At 46.6% G+C, this 15,010-nt stretch overlaps 6 protein-coding genes across 6 annotated transcripts; 2 read left to right on the top strand and 4 right to left on the bottom strand.

Annotated features, from left to right (window-relative positions):
• Positions 1-1,935: 1,935 nt before the first annotated feature.
• Positions 1,936-4,734, bottom strand: FSST1_010550 (uncharacterized protein; the record flags this gene model as incomplete). Its single annotated transcript, XM_083233593.1, has 2 exons — positions 1,936-2,952; positions 3,016-4,734. 2 exons carry the CDS (start codon positions 4,732-4,734, stop codon positions 1,936-1,938), a joined length of 2,736 nt encoding a protein of 911 aa, XP_083080246.1.
• Positions 4,735-5,528: 794 nt separating this feature from the next.
• On the top strand, positions 5,529-8,576 carry FSST1_010551 (tetratricopeptide repeat protein; the record flags this gene model as incomplete). Its single annotated transcript, XM_083233594.1, has 1 exon — positions 5,529-8,576. The coding sequence occupies one exon, from the start codon at positions 5,529-5,531 to the stop codon at positions 8,574-8,576; it is 3,048 nt and encodes a 1,015-aa protein (XP_083080247.1).
• Positions 8,577-9,457: 881 nt separating this feature from the next.
• FSST1_010552 (uncharacterized protein) lies at positions 9,458-10,942 on the top strand (the record flags this gene model as incomplete). The annotated part of the gene is made up of 1 exon (XM_083233596.1): positions 9,458-10,942. The coding sequence occupies one exon, from the start codon at positions 9,458-9,460 to the stop codon at positions 10,940-10,942; it is 1,485 nt and encodes a 494-aa protein (XP_083080248.1).
• Positions 10,943-11,020: 78 nt separating this feature from the next.
• FSST1_010553 (Rieske (2Fe-2S) protein) lies at positions 11,021-11,617 on the bottom strand (the record flags this gene model as incomplete). The annotated part of the gene is made up of 2 exons (XM_083233597.1): positions 11,021-11,293; positions 11,342-11,617. 2 exons carry the CDS (start codon positions 11,615-11,617, stop codon positions 11,021-11,023), a joined length of 549 nt encoding a protein of 182 aa, XP_083080249.1.
• A 297-nt stretch (positions 11,618-11,914) lies between these two features.
• On the bottom strand, positions 11,915-12,916 carry FSST1_010554 (uncharacterized protein; the record flags this gene model as incomplete). Its single annotated transcript, XM_083233598.1, has 1 exon — positions 11,915-12,916. The coding sequence occupies one exon, from the start codon at positions 12,914-12,916 to the stop codon at positions 11,915-11,917; it is 1,002 nt and encodes a 333-aa protein (XP_083080250.1).
• Positions 12,917-14,286: 1,370 nt separating this feature from the next.
• FSST1_010555 (uncharacterized protein) lies at positions 14,287-14,595 on the bottom strand (the record flags this gene model as incomplete). Its single annotated transcript, XM_083233599.1, has 1 exon — positions 14,287-14,595. The coding sequence occupies one exon, from the start codon at positions 14,593-14,595 to the stop codon at positions 14,287-14,289; it is 309 nt and encodes a 102-aa protein (XP_083080251.1).
• Between the last annotated feature and the right edge of the window lie 415 nt (positions 14,596-15,010).

The raw sequence follows: 15,010 nt of genomic DNA on the forward strand, positions 1-15,010 counted from the left end.
ATATCAGTCACCGACGTTGACATGGCGTTGTCGGGTTGTCCTCCACTTTCCCGGTGGTCCGCTCGGAACTTCTCGTTTGGTTGTAACTGATGGATGATGTTCATTATCCAGGATTGCCAGGGTGTAGTGATTCCAAACTGACTTCGGTACAATTGAATGTGAGAATCATAGGTTTGTTGGCCATGTAGACAGGAATAAACTGGGTAATGAATACCTCGGAGTGGAACGATTAGTGTAAAGCAAGGCCATGTATCTTGTCGGGCAACACTCACGGGACCAATTGTTCTCGCCTCACCGACGCACTCTCGACTCGGCAATCGTCTATCGAGGCCCAAGATAGTCATTCGGGGAGGCTGGAACCTCGAGGAACCCGGCGGTCTCAACCTGTTTTGGACAGGGGGTTATCTGGCAGAGACCCGTCCACCCAGCGACTTCCTACTTCATCCAGATTCACGTTAGCTGTATTTCCACCTCTGAACTTCTCAGATGTGTTCAGTGCATAGTCATAAACAAGTACTTGACGATGTTTTGTCTCACGTAGGGAGCTCTCGTTTTAGAGTGGCATGTTGAAATCATCCCTGCGCTTTTGTGGGATAGTGAATGTGCCATCACAAGATACTCTTTCAACATCGAAGCCCATTCCTATCAGGTCTTGGATGGCGAGCCGCGCACATGCGGATCCTTCGTTAACCTTATCCGAATTCTCGTTGCAGGTGGGTGTGTGTGACGTGTTTTTGTTCTTGTCTCCAGCCTGTATGGACATGATTCTCAGTCTTTACAGATACGTATCTCGAAGACGTGCAACATCTCTCAAGAGTATGTCCGGGCTGAGACTGTTGAATATGCAGATCTTTATCGTGGACCAAGACCGTAGGGTACAGCATTTCGACCGAGTTGCTCTTTGAGTGTTACTTGACCGCTTGCCAGCAAGGTCAACTGCACGGCTTCGATTTCCGTTCCTCGGCATGTCACTAGTCATTCTAGGCTATGTCGATGATATGGATGGTGTACTTACTACCCAGTGACCAGAACTCCATGTTTGGCATGCTCCGGGATCTAGTTTCCTCCCAATTGTTTGATGATGGCGGCTCTTCGATCGGTCTTGTGACGTAGTGTCATGCCTGTTTCGGCCGTTCGGAATTTTTTGTACTTGATGTCGAGCCTACTGTATGTGGCGATGGTTTCAGTGCCTAAAATGGGTTGTCAGCTACAAACACGACAAATAGAAGAAGAGTAGCATTTGAGAAAGCGTGTGTCGCTCAAGCGTGGCATAGCCACTGGGCTTTCAAGTTCCTGAAGCATGTATTGTTTGCGTATCAGTTGGGATGCCTGAAATGACAAATGGGTTCTCTCTCAACAAAGGAATTCCGTGCCTTGAAAGGTCGCCTTTGATGGTGTAGTAAGAGAGAAGTGTAGATCGGCTGCCTGGGTGTTGAAATAACGAAGGGAAGTGGCGGGGTACGAAGTAATTCGAGAAAGAGCGCAGCAGCGCAATAACGCCTTACCTTCCTCAACCTGAATCTGAACGACCGTCCGCGGCTGCCGCATTGTTGTGCCTGGCATTGAGTTGTCAATTCAAGGAAGGAACTACGTCCCCTTTTCCTCCAAACGTGGTGAGGACTTGATCATCACCAATTTCGCATGTGATGAAAAAGTTTGAACTGGGTTGTTCTAAACTTGGGATCCGTTTTTGTATCGCAATACCAGTAGCTCATTTGATTCTGGCTTTCACTTCCCCAGCAAGCCTGTTATGATGGTATATTGATGTTTTATCATGTTCGTAAGGTGACAGAACCGAGGCTGCGAAAACGAAGGGGAAAAAGGACGCTGGGCATTGCACACATGCGAAACATCTAGACAGATTCTTGGAATAAATTCATTATTGCTATTTTTCAATCTGTCCATCATTTTCACTTTGCTGACTCTCTAGGAAATCTAGAGTTGTCTCCGAATCATACCTACGAAACGGCTCATGACGGTTTGCTGAACTGGCCTTGAAGGGGCTTCATTTTGTTTTGGTGGTGGCACTGGGGTGTAATCAAATCCATCGACGCACCAGCTCTGAGTCTCATCCAGTTGTACCCCAGATACATTCTCTTTCCTGAACTTCTCATATCTGCTCAGAATAGGATCCCACCGGGGCGCTTGCTTATAGCCTGTCTGAGACATGAAGTCCTCCATATCATACCCGGAAAGCCGTCTGACCTCTATTCGCTTGATGATCCGACAACAGAACATGGATCCTTGTTTAGTGGGATGGCCCTCACCAAAGTTGTGACTTTTCTCTTCACATATCTCGACCAAGAGCCCAATTTCGCCTCGAGCTTCTACCGGTCGCGGCCGGGAAAGGATTATGCCGATCTTCAATGATAAATCCGAGTCCAGTCTCTTTATTAGATCTTGGACGATTGCTTGCTGATCGTCAACAGCAGACGCAGAGGCGTCGTCAACGACAGGCACAGAGGCGTCGTCGGGCTGGCCCGTCTTTCTGGCGGCAACGATTCTATACCACTCGTCCAAGCCTCTGCCAACACAAAGATCGAATGCGGTCCTGGTATTTTGCGAAGAGATAATATCACTAAGCTTTTCCTTGGTGGGGTGCAATAGGAATCCAGGATAACGGACAATGAGGCCTTGTTCCGTCAATTCAGTTGGATACTTTGGAGTCTTCAGAGGAAACGGGTATGCTTCAACTTGGCCAGACATCCAAGTGGAAGGTGCCCAGCGATAACCCCGACAAGAGAGTCTTTCTCCTGGAAGGAAGATTATACCAGGTGGAATTGACTTTTTGAAAATGTCATCTTTGCTAACAGCAGTCCAAAATTTCCTCATCAAACACTCAACATTATCCTGTTGAGATAAGGATAATATCCCAGCGATATCATTTTGAGGTATGTGAATACCAAGCAAGCTCGACAATGCTAGAGTCTCTTCGGCTGCATTTCCGGTTGTCTTTTTGCAACGCATCAGTATTTTCACTGCCTTTCAGGTACACTTGTAGGACTCCAGACTTACCCGATACCTAACGGCTCTCCATGCGCTCGCAAACAGCAAGGCGCGTTCGGTGATGCTTTTGTTCAGAAGTGGAACTTCTGACTCTACCTTCATGAGATTCTGATCCAATTTCCTCTTCATCATTCGGGTCATGGACATAAAATGTGCTTCTGGGCGAGCGTTCTCTGTCCAGATTGTGTTCAAGTCAAAAATCTCCTGGGTGCCTTCGCCATGCTCTCTCACGGCCAGATGTAACTGCCTGCTCACAAATGCTTCTTGTAGTGTCCATAGCCGCGTCATCCATCCACTCGCCAGCAGCATTGCTCCTACAGCATGGCAACTGTCGAACACTCTCCCTTGTGTTGCGAGATGACGATCAATCACTATGCAATGATTGGCGCTTTTGAAGACATGGTGAATAAGCCCGATGGCCGTACGTTTCAGCCTCGTGCGTCGCTGGTCACCTTTGCGCCTGTGTGGAATAGCAAAAGTATCAAGCCAGAAAAGATGTGGCTTGTCGTCCTTCAACGCTTTTGATATCAGGTCTTGGATAGTACGCAACTGGCACGCCCGGACCTTTCCATGAGTCTCATTCCCTAGTCCTTGGGACCAAACATGGGATATAGTCACAAATGGAGTGCTCTTTTGCCACTTCTCGACTCGAACCTCTGGCTGTGTGGATTCATTCGTGTGTATTGACATTAAAGGGAATGTTCCTTCCCTAGGATCAGTATTTGCCTCCAAAATATCCAAGACAGCGTTTTCATCGGGACCAACCATAGAACAATCGTCTTTGTTGCAAGTTGGGAAATGTAGAGGGGTGTATGTGTCTTGCTCAAGCTTGGCCTCGATAAAATGGCATCTCAAAGCGGTGCAGGGAGGCTGGGAGCCGTTCATTTCCCGGCGATGACAATTTTGGAGGTTGTCTCTATGTGCTAAGAGCGTGAAGTATAGAAGGGTTGCATTTCGGCCGAGTTGCCCTTTGACTACTGCCTGGGATCGTGGGCACCATCCTCTGTTCGACATTTCCTTGGATACGTAAGATGGGGATCCCCAGCCTCCTCCGTCATCCCATTCCCAGCCTGGCATTCTGAGATTGCATGCTTTTATGAGTCCCATTAGAACAGCAGAAATTGTTTCTCCAAGAACCATTATGCAAAGACCCTGCTCATCATCAGAGCCGAGTGCCTGGTTCCTATTCGGCTGAACTGGCTCAGGTCGGGTGATTGACGGTGAAATTTCTGCCACGTTGGCCAGAACGACTTGTTTGGCAAGCTCCAATATTTGGTTTGCCTCAAATATTTTCCTTATGGCGGCTGTTTGGTTGTTGCTTTGGTTGCTGCGATACAAGTTTTCAATATAATCGTGCCAGTCGCCCAAGGCTTTAGACAGCCCACGTGTGTCAAGTTTCCCGCGAGAAGGAAGTTGCCCGTCAGGAGCGAGTTGAGCGTGAGTTAAAATCGGCCCCTTCTCGGTCTGGATAACACAATAGATGAGCTTGAAGAACAGCCATGCTTGTAAGAATGCAGGACGTGTGTGTTTCATGCAACTTGCATGTGTTCCAGAATCGTGCAACTTGTGATCCCCTTCAATTCGATACCCGTGTCGGTATGGAAAGTCGACAAAGGATTTTAAGCTACACTCAGAAGGCGTGATCAAACAGCATTCATTAAGAGCGGCGAGATAGCCGACTCTGATAGGTGCTGCACTACCATCGTATAATCCTTCCAAGTGCTGCATTCTGTTTCGAATTATAATAGCTGTGATACGGGAATAAGGATAAAAGATCGTATGAAGACACAAAATCCGTAGCTGAAAGGGGGGTGTTTGTTGTGCAACTGGAGTGTAGATTTGAAGTTGCGAATATGCGAATAATACTTTAGTACAAGCAAGAGTAACAAAGACAATGCGGGCATTGGCGGAAGGTGGAACGACTTGAAATACAATCCAGGAAATCGCGCAGCCCAGATTCCATTATCCACAGCCTGATTTGATGCCCGCCCATGTCTTCCAGCTTGGCTGGCTCACCGTTTCTACGCATATTGTGTAACCAACATACAGGCTGCGTATTGGATGTTTGACCAATGAAATCCATACTTCCAAGACAATATCGAGGCCAACTGCCTACCTACACATACAGTGTCAGCGTGGAAGTACCCCAACAAAGCCTCTTTTCCTCGTCTGGTGATTATAAAATAGGTGGGTGGTGTAATCAGATGACAGGCCACACTTTCCTCTGTTGGCCAGTTGTCTTAGATCTGCTTATTGTCATCAGGTAGCTTATCAATACCATTAGAGATCCAACTTTCCCCATCCTCGAAATACTCCTCATCTACCTTCTCCAAGCATGATGCAACGTACCAGATTATACCGAACACAGCGTTCCCTGACTGATACAAAACCGTCACAACCAGTGTTTCGGGCCAATTCATCTGAGCTGTTCTCTCACACTACCAGTCGTATCCACAAACGTAGTCACAGCACCATCAAAGATTTCTTTGAGTTAGTCGTGCCCCGATTACTTATCGATTCCCATGGAAACTCACAAGCTGAACAACTCTAGGCTTTTATTGGTTCATTCTTCCTCTGACAGTACGCTTGTTCCCACATTCCAAGCGGCTGTGCAGTTTTTTCGACATTATGCAATCCCTTATCGAGTATCATATATTGTTCTTAACGAGAAACATGTATGCCGAGACGGTCACGATTCGTTTGAAGAAACCGTGACACAATTGAAAGACTTTTTGGAGAAGCGTCAAATTAGAGGCCTTGAATTTCTCGACAAGGTTGAGCATTGGGTGAAGTCTCACCTGAACCGATTGCCGCGTCTCCTCATTCTCACAGACACATTAGGCTCCTGTCTGGTGAAGGGCGTCGCGCTAAAGGGCACTTCTGGAATACCGACCAACACTGATCTCTTGTTATTTTTGGAAGAGTGGAAAGAGCTCGATTTGCAACAGGTCATTAGTGCTGAAACCCGACAAAGTATTACTGTTGAAGCCCAAAAAAGCATCAATGAAAGTGGCAAGAAAGTGACCGCCGAATTTGATTGTATGATGATGCAGAACAATAGTCCCAGCCTCAGCTCTTTCATCTCAAACCGGGGCCAGGCCCCCGATCTCGGCGCAATAACCTGGAAAGATACATATCAACGTGGTTTCATCGGCGAAAGCTTATCCAAGGCAATTATAAAGACGTTACAGGAGACTATCAAGCGTGTTTACCCAGATTTCACATTTGCAGACCCTTATACTATTGAGCTCCATTCTACAAAGATGAAAAGGTACAAGGATATCTTGGAAGATCAGCAGAATAAGAGGATGACAGAAATGAAAGGTCACTCTCACCTCGGTGTGCAGTTCAATCTACCAGACGAGAGCTCAGTCAAAGGCAAATGGGATGACTTGAAAGATCAGGCAGAGTCACGTCTAGAAAGTGGCGATCACAAACTTGCATTTGCGGCTTTCCAAACGTACTTGAGAATGGCGCTTCCCTGTGATACCGATACATGGGAGATCAAGTCAAAAATGGCGTTCGCTCAGATGATGCTTGGACAATATGTTAACGCTGAGGACGAGTTACGTCGTTTACGATCGGAGGTCGCCCGCAATCAACACAAAAATCCCATTGTCCCCAGTATTCATGGACCTATCCTGCTCAATCACGCCCTCGCGCTATCTCGACTAGGTCGATACAGCGAAGTGGAATATTGCCTGCGCGAAATCCTACTTCAGGATAAAGGAGGATCACTGGTTCAAGAGCAGACCAATGAACAACAAACAGGTTGCATGCTTTCATCAACTGTCTTCCGACTCCAAGCCCTGGCAGTTGCCCATCGAGAATGCCTTTCTCCAGTAGTAGATGATTTGCTGGGATTGGCAGAGTTCTGGTGCCAGAAGATCCAGGATGTCAACATTTCCGAACCTGTCAGGATTTCCAATGTTCTGAATAAGTGTCGAGTCCTTACACTTCGGGGCCATTACACCGAGGCGCTATCTCTTGTGCAGCCTGAGTTAGTGAAGGCCATTACTTACATAGGAGAGACAAATATTCTGACCATTGAGGCCACATTACTGCTCTCCCTTCTTCAAATAGAAACAGGTCAGTTTCGTCTGGGGAGGTTGACATGTGAGAGGTGTGCCGATGTCATAGAAGACACATTTGGCAACGAGCACCCTCTTGCATTAGAGGCGGAACACATATTGATTTCTGCATCACACCATGAAGGCCTGTTGCTGACTGCATTGGATGACTCCACTTCCTTGTGTCGCCGTGCTCAATCTAGCGCTAACCTGGGCGGCAAGCACCCGTCTACTTTGAGATACATGAGCCAGCTTGGTGAGATTCATATTGAATGTGGACAATACTCTAGAGCTGAAGCTATCTTGACTGAGGTTCAAAAACTTGCAGCAACCCTCTGGAAAACACCACGCACTGAAACCTCCATGGCCCAGTCTCAGCTCGCCCTGACTCAACATTACGCTGGGAAGTTGGATATAGCCAAACGAACAATACTTGCAGCTCTTTCTGATCAGTGCTCCATATACCTTCCAAGAAACGAATACAGTCCATGGCTCAAAAGTGCCAATGTGAGCATTGGAAACGTGTTCGTTATTATGGGAGCTCTGGGACACGATGATTCAAAATCAGTTACTCATCCAGATATTCTACGTTCTCTTTTGATCTATGCCAGAATCATATCAAGCCCTATTCACCCAAACCCTCATGCAACTCTTCGCATTTTACAACTGGTGCGGGAGGCGGGAAATGCTCAACTCGGAGGATCTCATCCACTGTCACTTATGGCTTCTTTGATGATGGGTGAAATCTTTACGACAATTGCAGCAAGAGCTCCGGACGACACAAAACTTGCAGGTCTCTATGACAAGGCTATCTCGTCTTTTGATTGCGTTATGGAGATGAAGGATGTACCAGTTCCATCTGTCGAAAACTCTATCAAATGGTCAGGCTCACAAGATCTTGAAGGTTCTCGAAGCAGTTTCTATATCACAGACTCCCGTTCAGTCACAGCGTCCGGGGGCGGAAGCCAATATTATCAGGTTAACAGACACGCAAGGGTACGCTGCCTTATGGCAGAAAACCCTATTGTATTAAGTGCAAGGCAAGAGAGGATATTGGCACGTCTACTTTCTTCAGCAATCGGGGCCGAAATTGGAAATGTTGTTGACTACAGAGACGAACTAAGGGATATTTGGACAACTCAAAGAATTCGACCAGGTCAAGCTCATCGTCAAACAGTCAAGACTCTGACTACTCTATTGAGTCTTGAGATGTCTTTCCCGGAGCCTTCAGAAGAAGTGTCTACGTTTTTCAACGAGTTAGTTCTGCCACTTCGTGAAAATGATGTTGAGCAGGAAAGGTTTTTGGAATGCTTACTCTTACGAGAGAGGGTCGCGGACATTTTGAAAAGTAGGCCTGATCTTCTGAGAGACGAATATCTAGGCTTGCTGGGCGATATAAAGAACCAACTAGAGAAAGTTGAACAGATTGGAGATCCGTCAGTACGAGTGGCTGTGGAGGAAGTTAAACTACGAATAAAGGACATGCTGGGGGAATTGTAATTCTTAGATAATATTGGTTTCAAGCGTACTTTTGTACTTGTAGCCTTGATGCATCTTCAATGCTATTTTACTCGTCATATTACGACTGAGCTGTAAGTGAAAGACTCTTAGGCGCAATGTTCATATTGAAAGACACATTCTAATGAGTAGGAGAAAGAATGGCATGCTAAGTCCTTGGATATAAAATACGTAGTCTCAGAACTATAGTCTAAGGAGCATAAAATGACCCAATAATTACGTCTCTTCTCCTTCCAGGGGTTAATGGTTAACATTCCTGATACCCTGCGGACACTAAATAATTCACTGAAAGATCAAGGCCGTTACTAAAACACCTGAGTCATGATGTGTCACATCAGGCTCAGCTCCGTGAAGGTCCAATGACCGACCGAGGCTTAAATGTTGACGACCATGCAGGAAACGATTTTCTGGCTGGCTGTGATTCGTGTGACTTTGAAATCCCTAATATGATAATGTGCTGGCCTGACTTTGTGCTTACCTTGTGTTACCCAACATTATATGGAAATAGCATTTTCAACGCCCAGAGCCTCAGCGCGTCGTCAGACCATTTTCTGGGCAATGTGCCGGGCGTGAAAATGCACCTCGTAATGGAAGCTTTGTGTTACCATATGACCTCCTTACAGCCCAGCCTACCGCTGAAAGGGTACATGGCCTCACACAATCGCACTGTATGTCAGCGGCCACAGCGTAGACTCATCTCTTCTGAGAGCCTGATTTTGTTTTTCCCTCAATTTCGCGCTAGCAAATCTCAGTAATGAGCTGGCATCTTCTGCTATAACTTGGACATTACATGTACCAGTTCCATCAAAGAGTTGAGATTGCCGCTACTGAGAGTTTCAGTATCGTTTTATTACAGTATGACTATGTCCACAAGCCATCAACTTGCCGCTCAGTGGGTCAATCCATCAGATGTGTCTACCATCCTCTTTGTGCTTGGGGGTGACGTCGTTCAGAAAGCCTATTCGCAGGCGGCTGGAACAGCTTACGTTCCCGTCTGCTTCTCATTCGGATGTGTCGCATACGCCTTTGTTGCCCTAGTTGGAATCATTGGTGAAGGGCGACTACTTTCGCCACCTGATTATCCCTGCAAGGTGATGAATCTCAAATCTGGATACACCCGAGAGAACAAGAACTTTGTTCTCGGTCGCTTATTGCGGGATCTTGAGGCTACGGAATCTCGCAAAGAGATTCTTGCCTGTGAAGAGAACGGTGATGGTAACTACACTTATGCCTTGAAGATCAGTGTCTTTGAAGCCACATTTAATAAAAATGGTCGAACGGAATTTTCCTGGAACTGGGTCCATGCCGTTGGTATCACAATCACGATGGTACAATTGCTGTTGGCCTTCATCCCCTTCATTGTGCATGGCACGTGGAGCGTCCTTCTCATTACAGGGGCAGGCACCTTATTAGTTCAATGGTCAGGTCTACTCCCTCAGTGGAGAGCAGAGAAGTTACCAAACAGACAGAGATCAGAGGAAGTATACGCAATGACATCAGGAAATGGGTCTCGGGATGTGGTGGTCATCATTGGTTGCGGCAACTGTCTCGACATAGAGTCCCTCGCAACTTCACAATCACCACGCAATGGGAGACCGTGGGAGAAGTTTCTCTCGCTATCCAAACCACAAGATGGAGATGATCGTGGGATGTCAATCATCCGCCGAAATACAATGTTGCGCAAAGCAAAACGGTCAGATGTATGGATGTTTCGTGGAGTGCCAATCGGCTTCATCATCACCAACATATCCTGCGTATGCCTCTCGATTCTCTGGCTTCTCCTACTCATCAATGTCTCAGCTCGAAGCGAGTTCCCTGAGTCATGGTGTCTTCTAGGCGTTGGCGCCTTGGGAATGTTTCAGAACGCCTGGCTTGCAGCAAGAGAGTTGACACCAGAAATGAGAAACATCCCATTGAAATGTGTGGACCAAATAAAAGGTCGAAAAGCAATGGACACTATCATGGACTTTCATGCTAGCTATAAATTGGGCGTTCCTCTTAGGGACGAATTCTTCCCAGGAAAGCTCAGGTCGGAGGAGGAGGAGTGGTGGAACGGCGATGTAAGAAAGTACAACTACAGACGCCTATCCGATCGTACCAGGAGCAGACCTCGCCCAATGTCACGCGGTTTCGAACATGATTTAGAATCGCCGCGAGTGGAAATGCCAATGCCTCTTGAGAGGTTAACAGAAGAGCCAGAGCCTAGCAGGATCTGTCAAGGTGAAAAGAGTGTGGGCTTTGCTGGAGATGATGTTGGTGAATCTAGCACAAGGCCTAGGCCTCTGGCCAAAGCAGCCACTTTCGAAATGAGAGCTACTAGTAAAGCTGCACCCGTCTGGTCAGCTTGAGATTTTCACCGGGAGAGTAAGAGTCGGAAGGGAAACACCTCAAATTTCAAGTCTCCGGTTAGAGATTGTGATAGGGTATTAACCTATCCTCTGCTTTCTCCTCACCCAGACTTCACTGTCCTTCTTTTTTTCGGCGTCTGCGTCCTCTTGAGTAGAGCCCTGTTCTTTGGCGTCTCGGATCTGAATCTCCCAAGTCTTCAGTTTGTAACTCCCTCGATCAGACATGCCGGTAAAGAGATCAAAGGACCAGTCGTGCTTAGGACATGACACACCGACGCTGAGAGTAACACCAAAGTCCTCAATGTCGAAAGGCGTGCCTCTCGAGAGGGGAAACTGACTATGCGGGCAAGACTAAATCATTGTATTAGCAACGTCTGCCCCTGAGAATGGTGTGCTTACATGGTCAACTGCGTGGAATTTTCCTTTGTATTGAAAGACGAGGACTTGGTCTTCGAGCGGTTGTCCGAGTGCATCATCTCCGACTTCAACCTCTTTAGACAACGAAACATCCTCCTTTGGGATGTAAAAGGCCTTGCATCCTGGTATTGATTTTGTGTTGCACAGGCGGTGTTTTGCTAGGTTGCCTGCATTGTCATCCACATCCGGAAACTCTGAAGAACGTCCCACAAAGGTCCATTGAGCGCCTTGACGGGAGAAGGGATTGAAAAAATTCATCTTGATAAAGATACTTGGTTGTCGGATGGTTTTGCTATGTGGAAAGAAGTCAAAAATTGCTCCCATACTGGTGCTAAACTGGTTTGATTAGATCATGTGATACATCACGTGGGCTCCTCGACCACTGATAACACACACAGTAGAATTAGGAGTGGTCATGTCAGTACAGAGCTTATATGGTTTTCTATTTATGTTTCTTTTGTTGCTTTCATTCTAAATCAATGTCAATATAAACGAAAGACTCCATCACCAGTAGTCCCCGATGCCGTCCTACAATCTCCCCCTGTCTCCGGTCGTTTACTTCTTAATCTTAATCTTGAGACCATTAGTCTGTGTCCCGAAAGATTTTACAATGTTCTCTCCCGCGATGCCAGCCTTGGCGTTGCAATGAGTCCATCGATCACCGTCCATGTTGGGAGTAAATCTGCCAGCAATATTGCCTGAAACTTCGAGAGAATGACCGTTGTGCTGGTTGCCGCTTCCTATCTTGAGCAAATCTTTGTATTCGCTTTTAACAAAGTTTTTTTCTTCAATTGGGTTAGAAATGTCTTTGTTGATGTCCCATTCATGTCCGTTGTTCTGATCAAAACCTTGGTCTGCCACACAACCTTCCCACTTGAGGCCATGGCTGACCTTTGTACCAAAGCTGGTTGAGATGCTTGATTCTGTAGGTACAACGGCGATAGTGGCGGAACTGCTTCGGCGAGAGTCTGTCTGGTATTGGTAGGCCACTGCCACTTGTGACGTTGCTGGGGATCGAGGAAAGCCAACAGAGACAATTTCTTTGTGCAGGGAAGATGGATTCTCCAAGGTTGCACCGCGAAGAAGCTCGAGAATGCTTTCGCGCTGGGGTCTGGCCCTTGTTTTTTCGGTGACCTTGTTGTAAGACATTCTTTGGATATCAGTTTGGATCTGATATAATGCTTTGGACTGTACTTGATGGATCGTCAGGGAGAGGGTACTCTTTTGTCGTTCAAGTGTAACAAAGATATCGAGAAGGTCTTGCTCTCGATACAAAAATCCCCAAGCTCGGAGTAATTTCTTTTTCCTCAAAAGGGAGTTGATGCAGTTGTTGTTGATCGTTGATAGAAGAGCTCTTGTCTGAGTCTCTATCTCAGGAGTCTGCAGAAGAGGGTTTTCAGAGATGCTGATAGAGAGACTTTGAAGTTCTTGTAGTTGGTTATAATAGTTTTTGAGTACAGTTGCGCACCCTCTTATCTTTCTCAAGATGTCGATCAAAGAACAGCATGCTGCACCAAGTTGAGCAGCCGAGGCGGCGACGCCGATGATTTCGGCCATGGTAAATTCAGTTTGAAAGGGAGGCCCTATCGTTGCGAGAATTCTAGGTTAAAAAGTAGCGGTCAAAAGAAGCCAAGAATAGTGAAAATCTTTCTTGATCACACTTTCATTCACAAAGGCGGTGATAGCGTTGAAAATGGTAGCTTAATCGACGTGGCATGCGCAATGCCTCAAAGGAGGTCTGAATGACCCTTCCACACTAGAGACCACACTTGAGGTTAGGTATCAATCAGTGGAAATATTGGGGAATAACCGGGCATCAAGGACAGCAGAGCCAAGTGTGTCAGACGGACAAAACCGAGGCACCTAAAGAGGTAAAGCGAGTGACATGGCATAAGGCTGAGGACTTGAAACCCCATACCTTGACAAGACTGCAGAATGTTTGAGAATCTGTTGGGTTTCAAAAGTAGGAATCGTCGGGGTTCACAGCTTGCGACCTTGGTCTGGCTCTGGACATGATATCAGATCATAGCCTCTGTGGCAAAAGCCAACTGTGCCACTTTATCGAGTCTTCAGATTGCGAGGTGGTTTAGAATAAGTCTTTGAGGATCTGTTGGGCTCTAGCACTCTGTAAACTTGGTTTCGAGGCTCGGCTGCGGAGAGGGAGGTCTTGACTGTCAGGGGCGGACACCATCTTTTGTCAATGACCTTTGTACTCTGCAGTATCTGAGTTCGACTCTCAATGTAGTTCACAGGCTGTCCTTGATAATTTACAGGAACATACTAAAAAAATAGAGTTGCAGTTAAAAACAAGCTGGGATAGTTGTGTTTTGAGTCTTTTAGAAGCTCGAGCGTGTCTTGATGTTTGGCATCTGACTGTATTGGTATTTGAATCATATTACTACTTTGTTCAAGACCGCAGATACCTAATTGGAATTATGGCTCGCCATCACCTCATGCAGGGTTTACATGGCTCCATAGTCAAAATGTGACATGGGCCTCAGACATAAACACCGTCACATAGTTAATAAGAGAATCAACACCGCTCTACGAATACTACAACAATCTTATATGGAGTATTTATATCATTCTAGGTTTTTAGATTCAAGTCACACAATATATCCAGCTTGAAGCGTTCTTCAGAATACCAAAAGTCATCCTGTGACCTGTCACTTGTTCGTGTGACACACCCGCATCACGCAGTTAAGTCCGTAAAATCCCTCATTATTCTGAGACAGTTATCCACCTATTTCTTCAATCATGCTCTATGGTTTTCGGAGAATAGCCAATCAAGAAACCAAAATATATGTGCCTCAACGATGCAGTCCAACGAATACCATCATTAGGTGCTTCGGCAAGGATCAGTGCTGGTATCAGAGCCTGCATGATTCCTGTAAACAGATCAGAGCCAGAGAATCCGGTTCTTACCCTCACAGTACCGTCACAATACCCAGGTCAACGATCTCACGCTTCCAGTCCAGCAACTGGTGAGGTTCCAGCTGCCCCAGGGCACAGAACAGTAATGACTCCAAGTGTACATTGAGAATCAGTGTGAATGTTGGCGCAAAGTTGATTGAATAGTAGTTGTTTTGGAGGCGGTTACCGTTGTGCTGATCCCCATTGCCAACAGAGGTGGCTCCAGAACTAACGTATGCTTCACCCCTGTTCATGGCAGACGCTGTGTTTTCGGTCGGTATGTTGGCATCTCTGGCCTCATTGCACTTGAGACACAACGACATTGCTGGGGATCAGCGAACGGTAAGCACTCAAAGTTTGACTGCCGAGTGAGATCTATCACCTCGAGTGATGTAAATACTACGTAGGTCTTGAGGCTCAACGGAGGTAGCCAGGCTCTGGCTTTGATCTGACCTGTTACTAACAGTCAGAAGCAGCCAAGACGTTGTTGTCACTCGGCTCCTTGACACCCCTATCGGTGAGTTTGACCCAGAGCTTCACACACTCTCAGGGTAGAACGAAAACCCAACCAGCAGGCCTGAACATTCTTCTAGAAGTGAGTTCTATCATTTTCTTACCCCCTACCCTGACTGAGTTGTACAATACGTGCCAGCATGCAAAACCAACTGAGCAGGATTCCCAAAGAGGAAGTGGTTGCGATAATGCATGGCCGTAAGGCAGTTTACGCTCTTCTTGATA

The sequence above is a fragment of the Fusarium sambucinum genome, chromosome III, assembly GCF_050947815.1.
Source record: "Fusarium sambucinum isolate potato_lamoka chromosome III, whole genome shotgun sequence".
Taxonomy (NCBI): domain Eukaryota; kingdom Fungi; phylum Ascomycota; class Sordariomycetes; order Hypocreales; family Nectriaceae; genus Fusarium; species Fusarium sambucinum.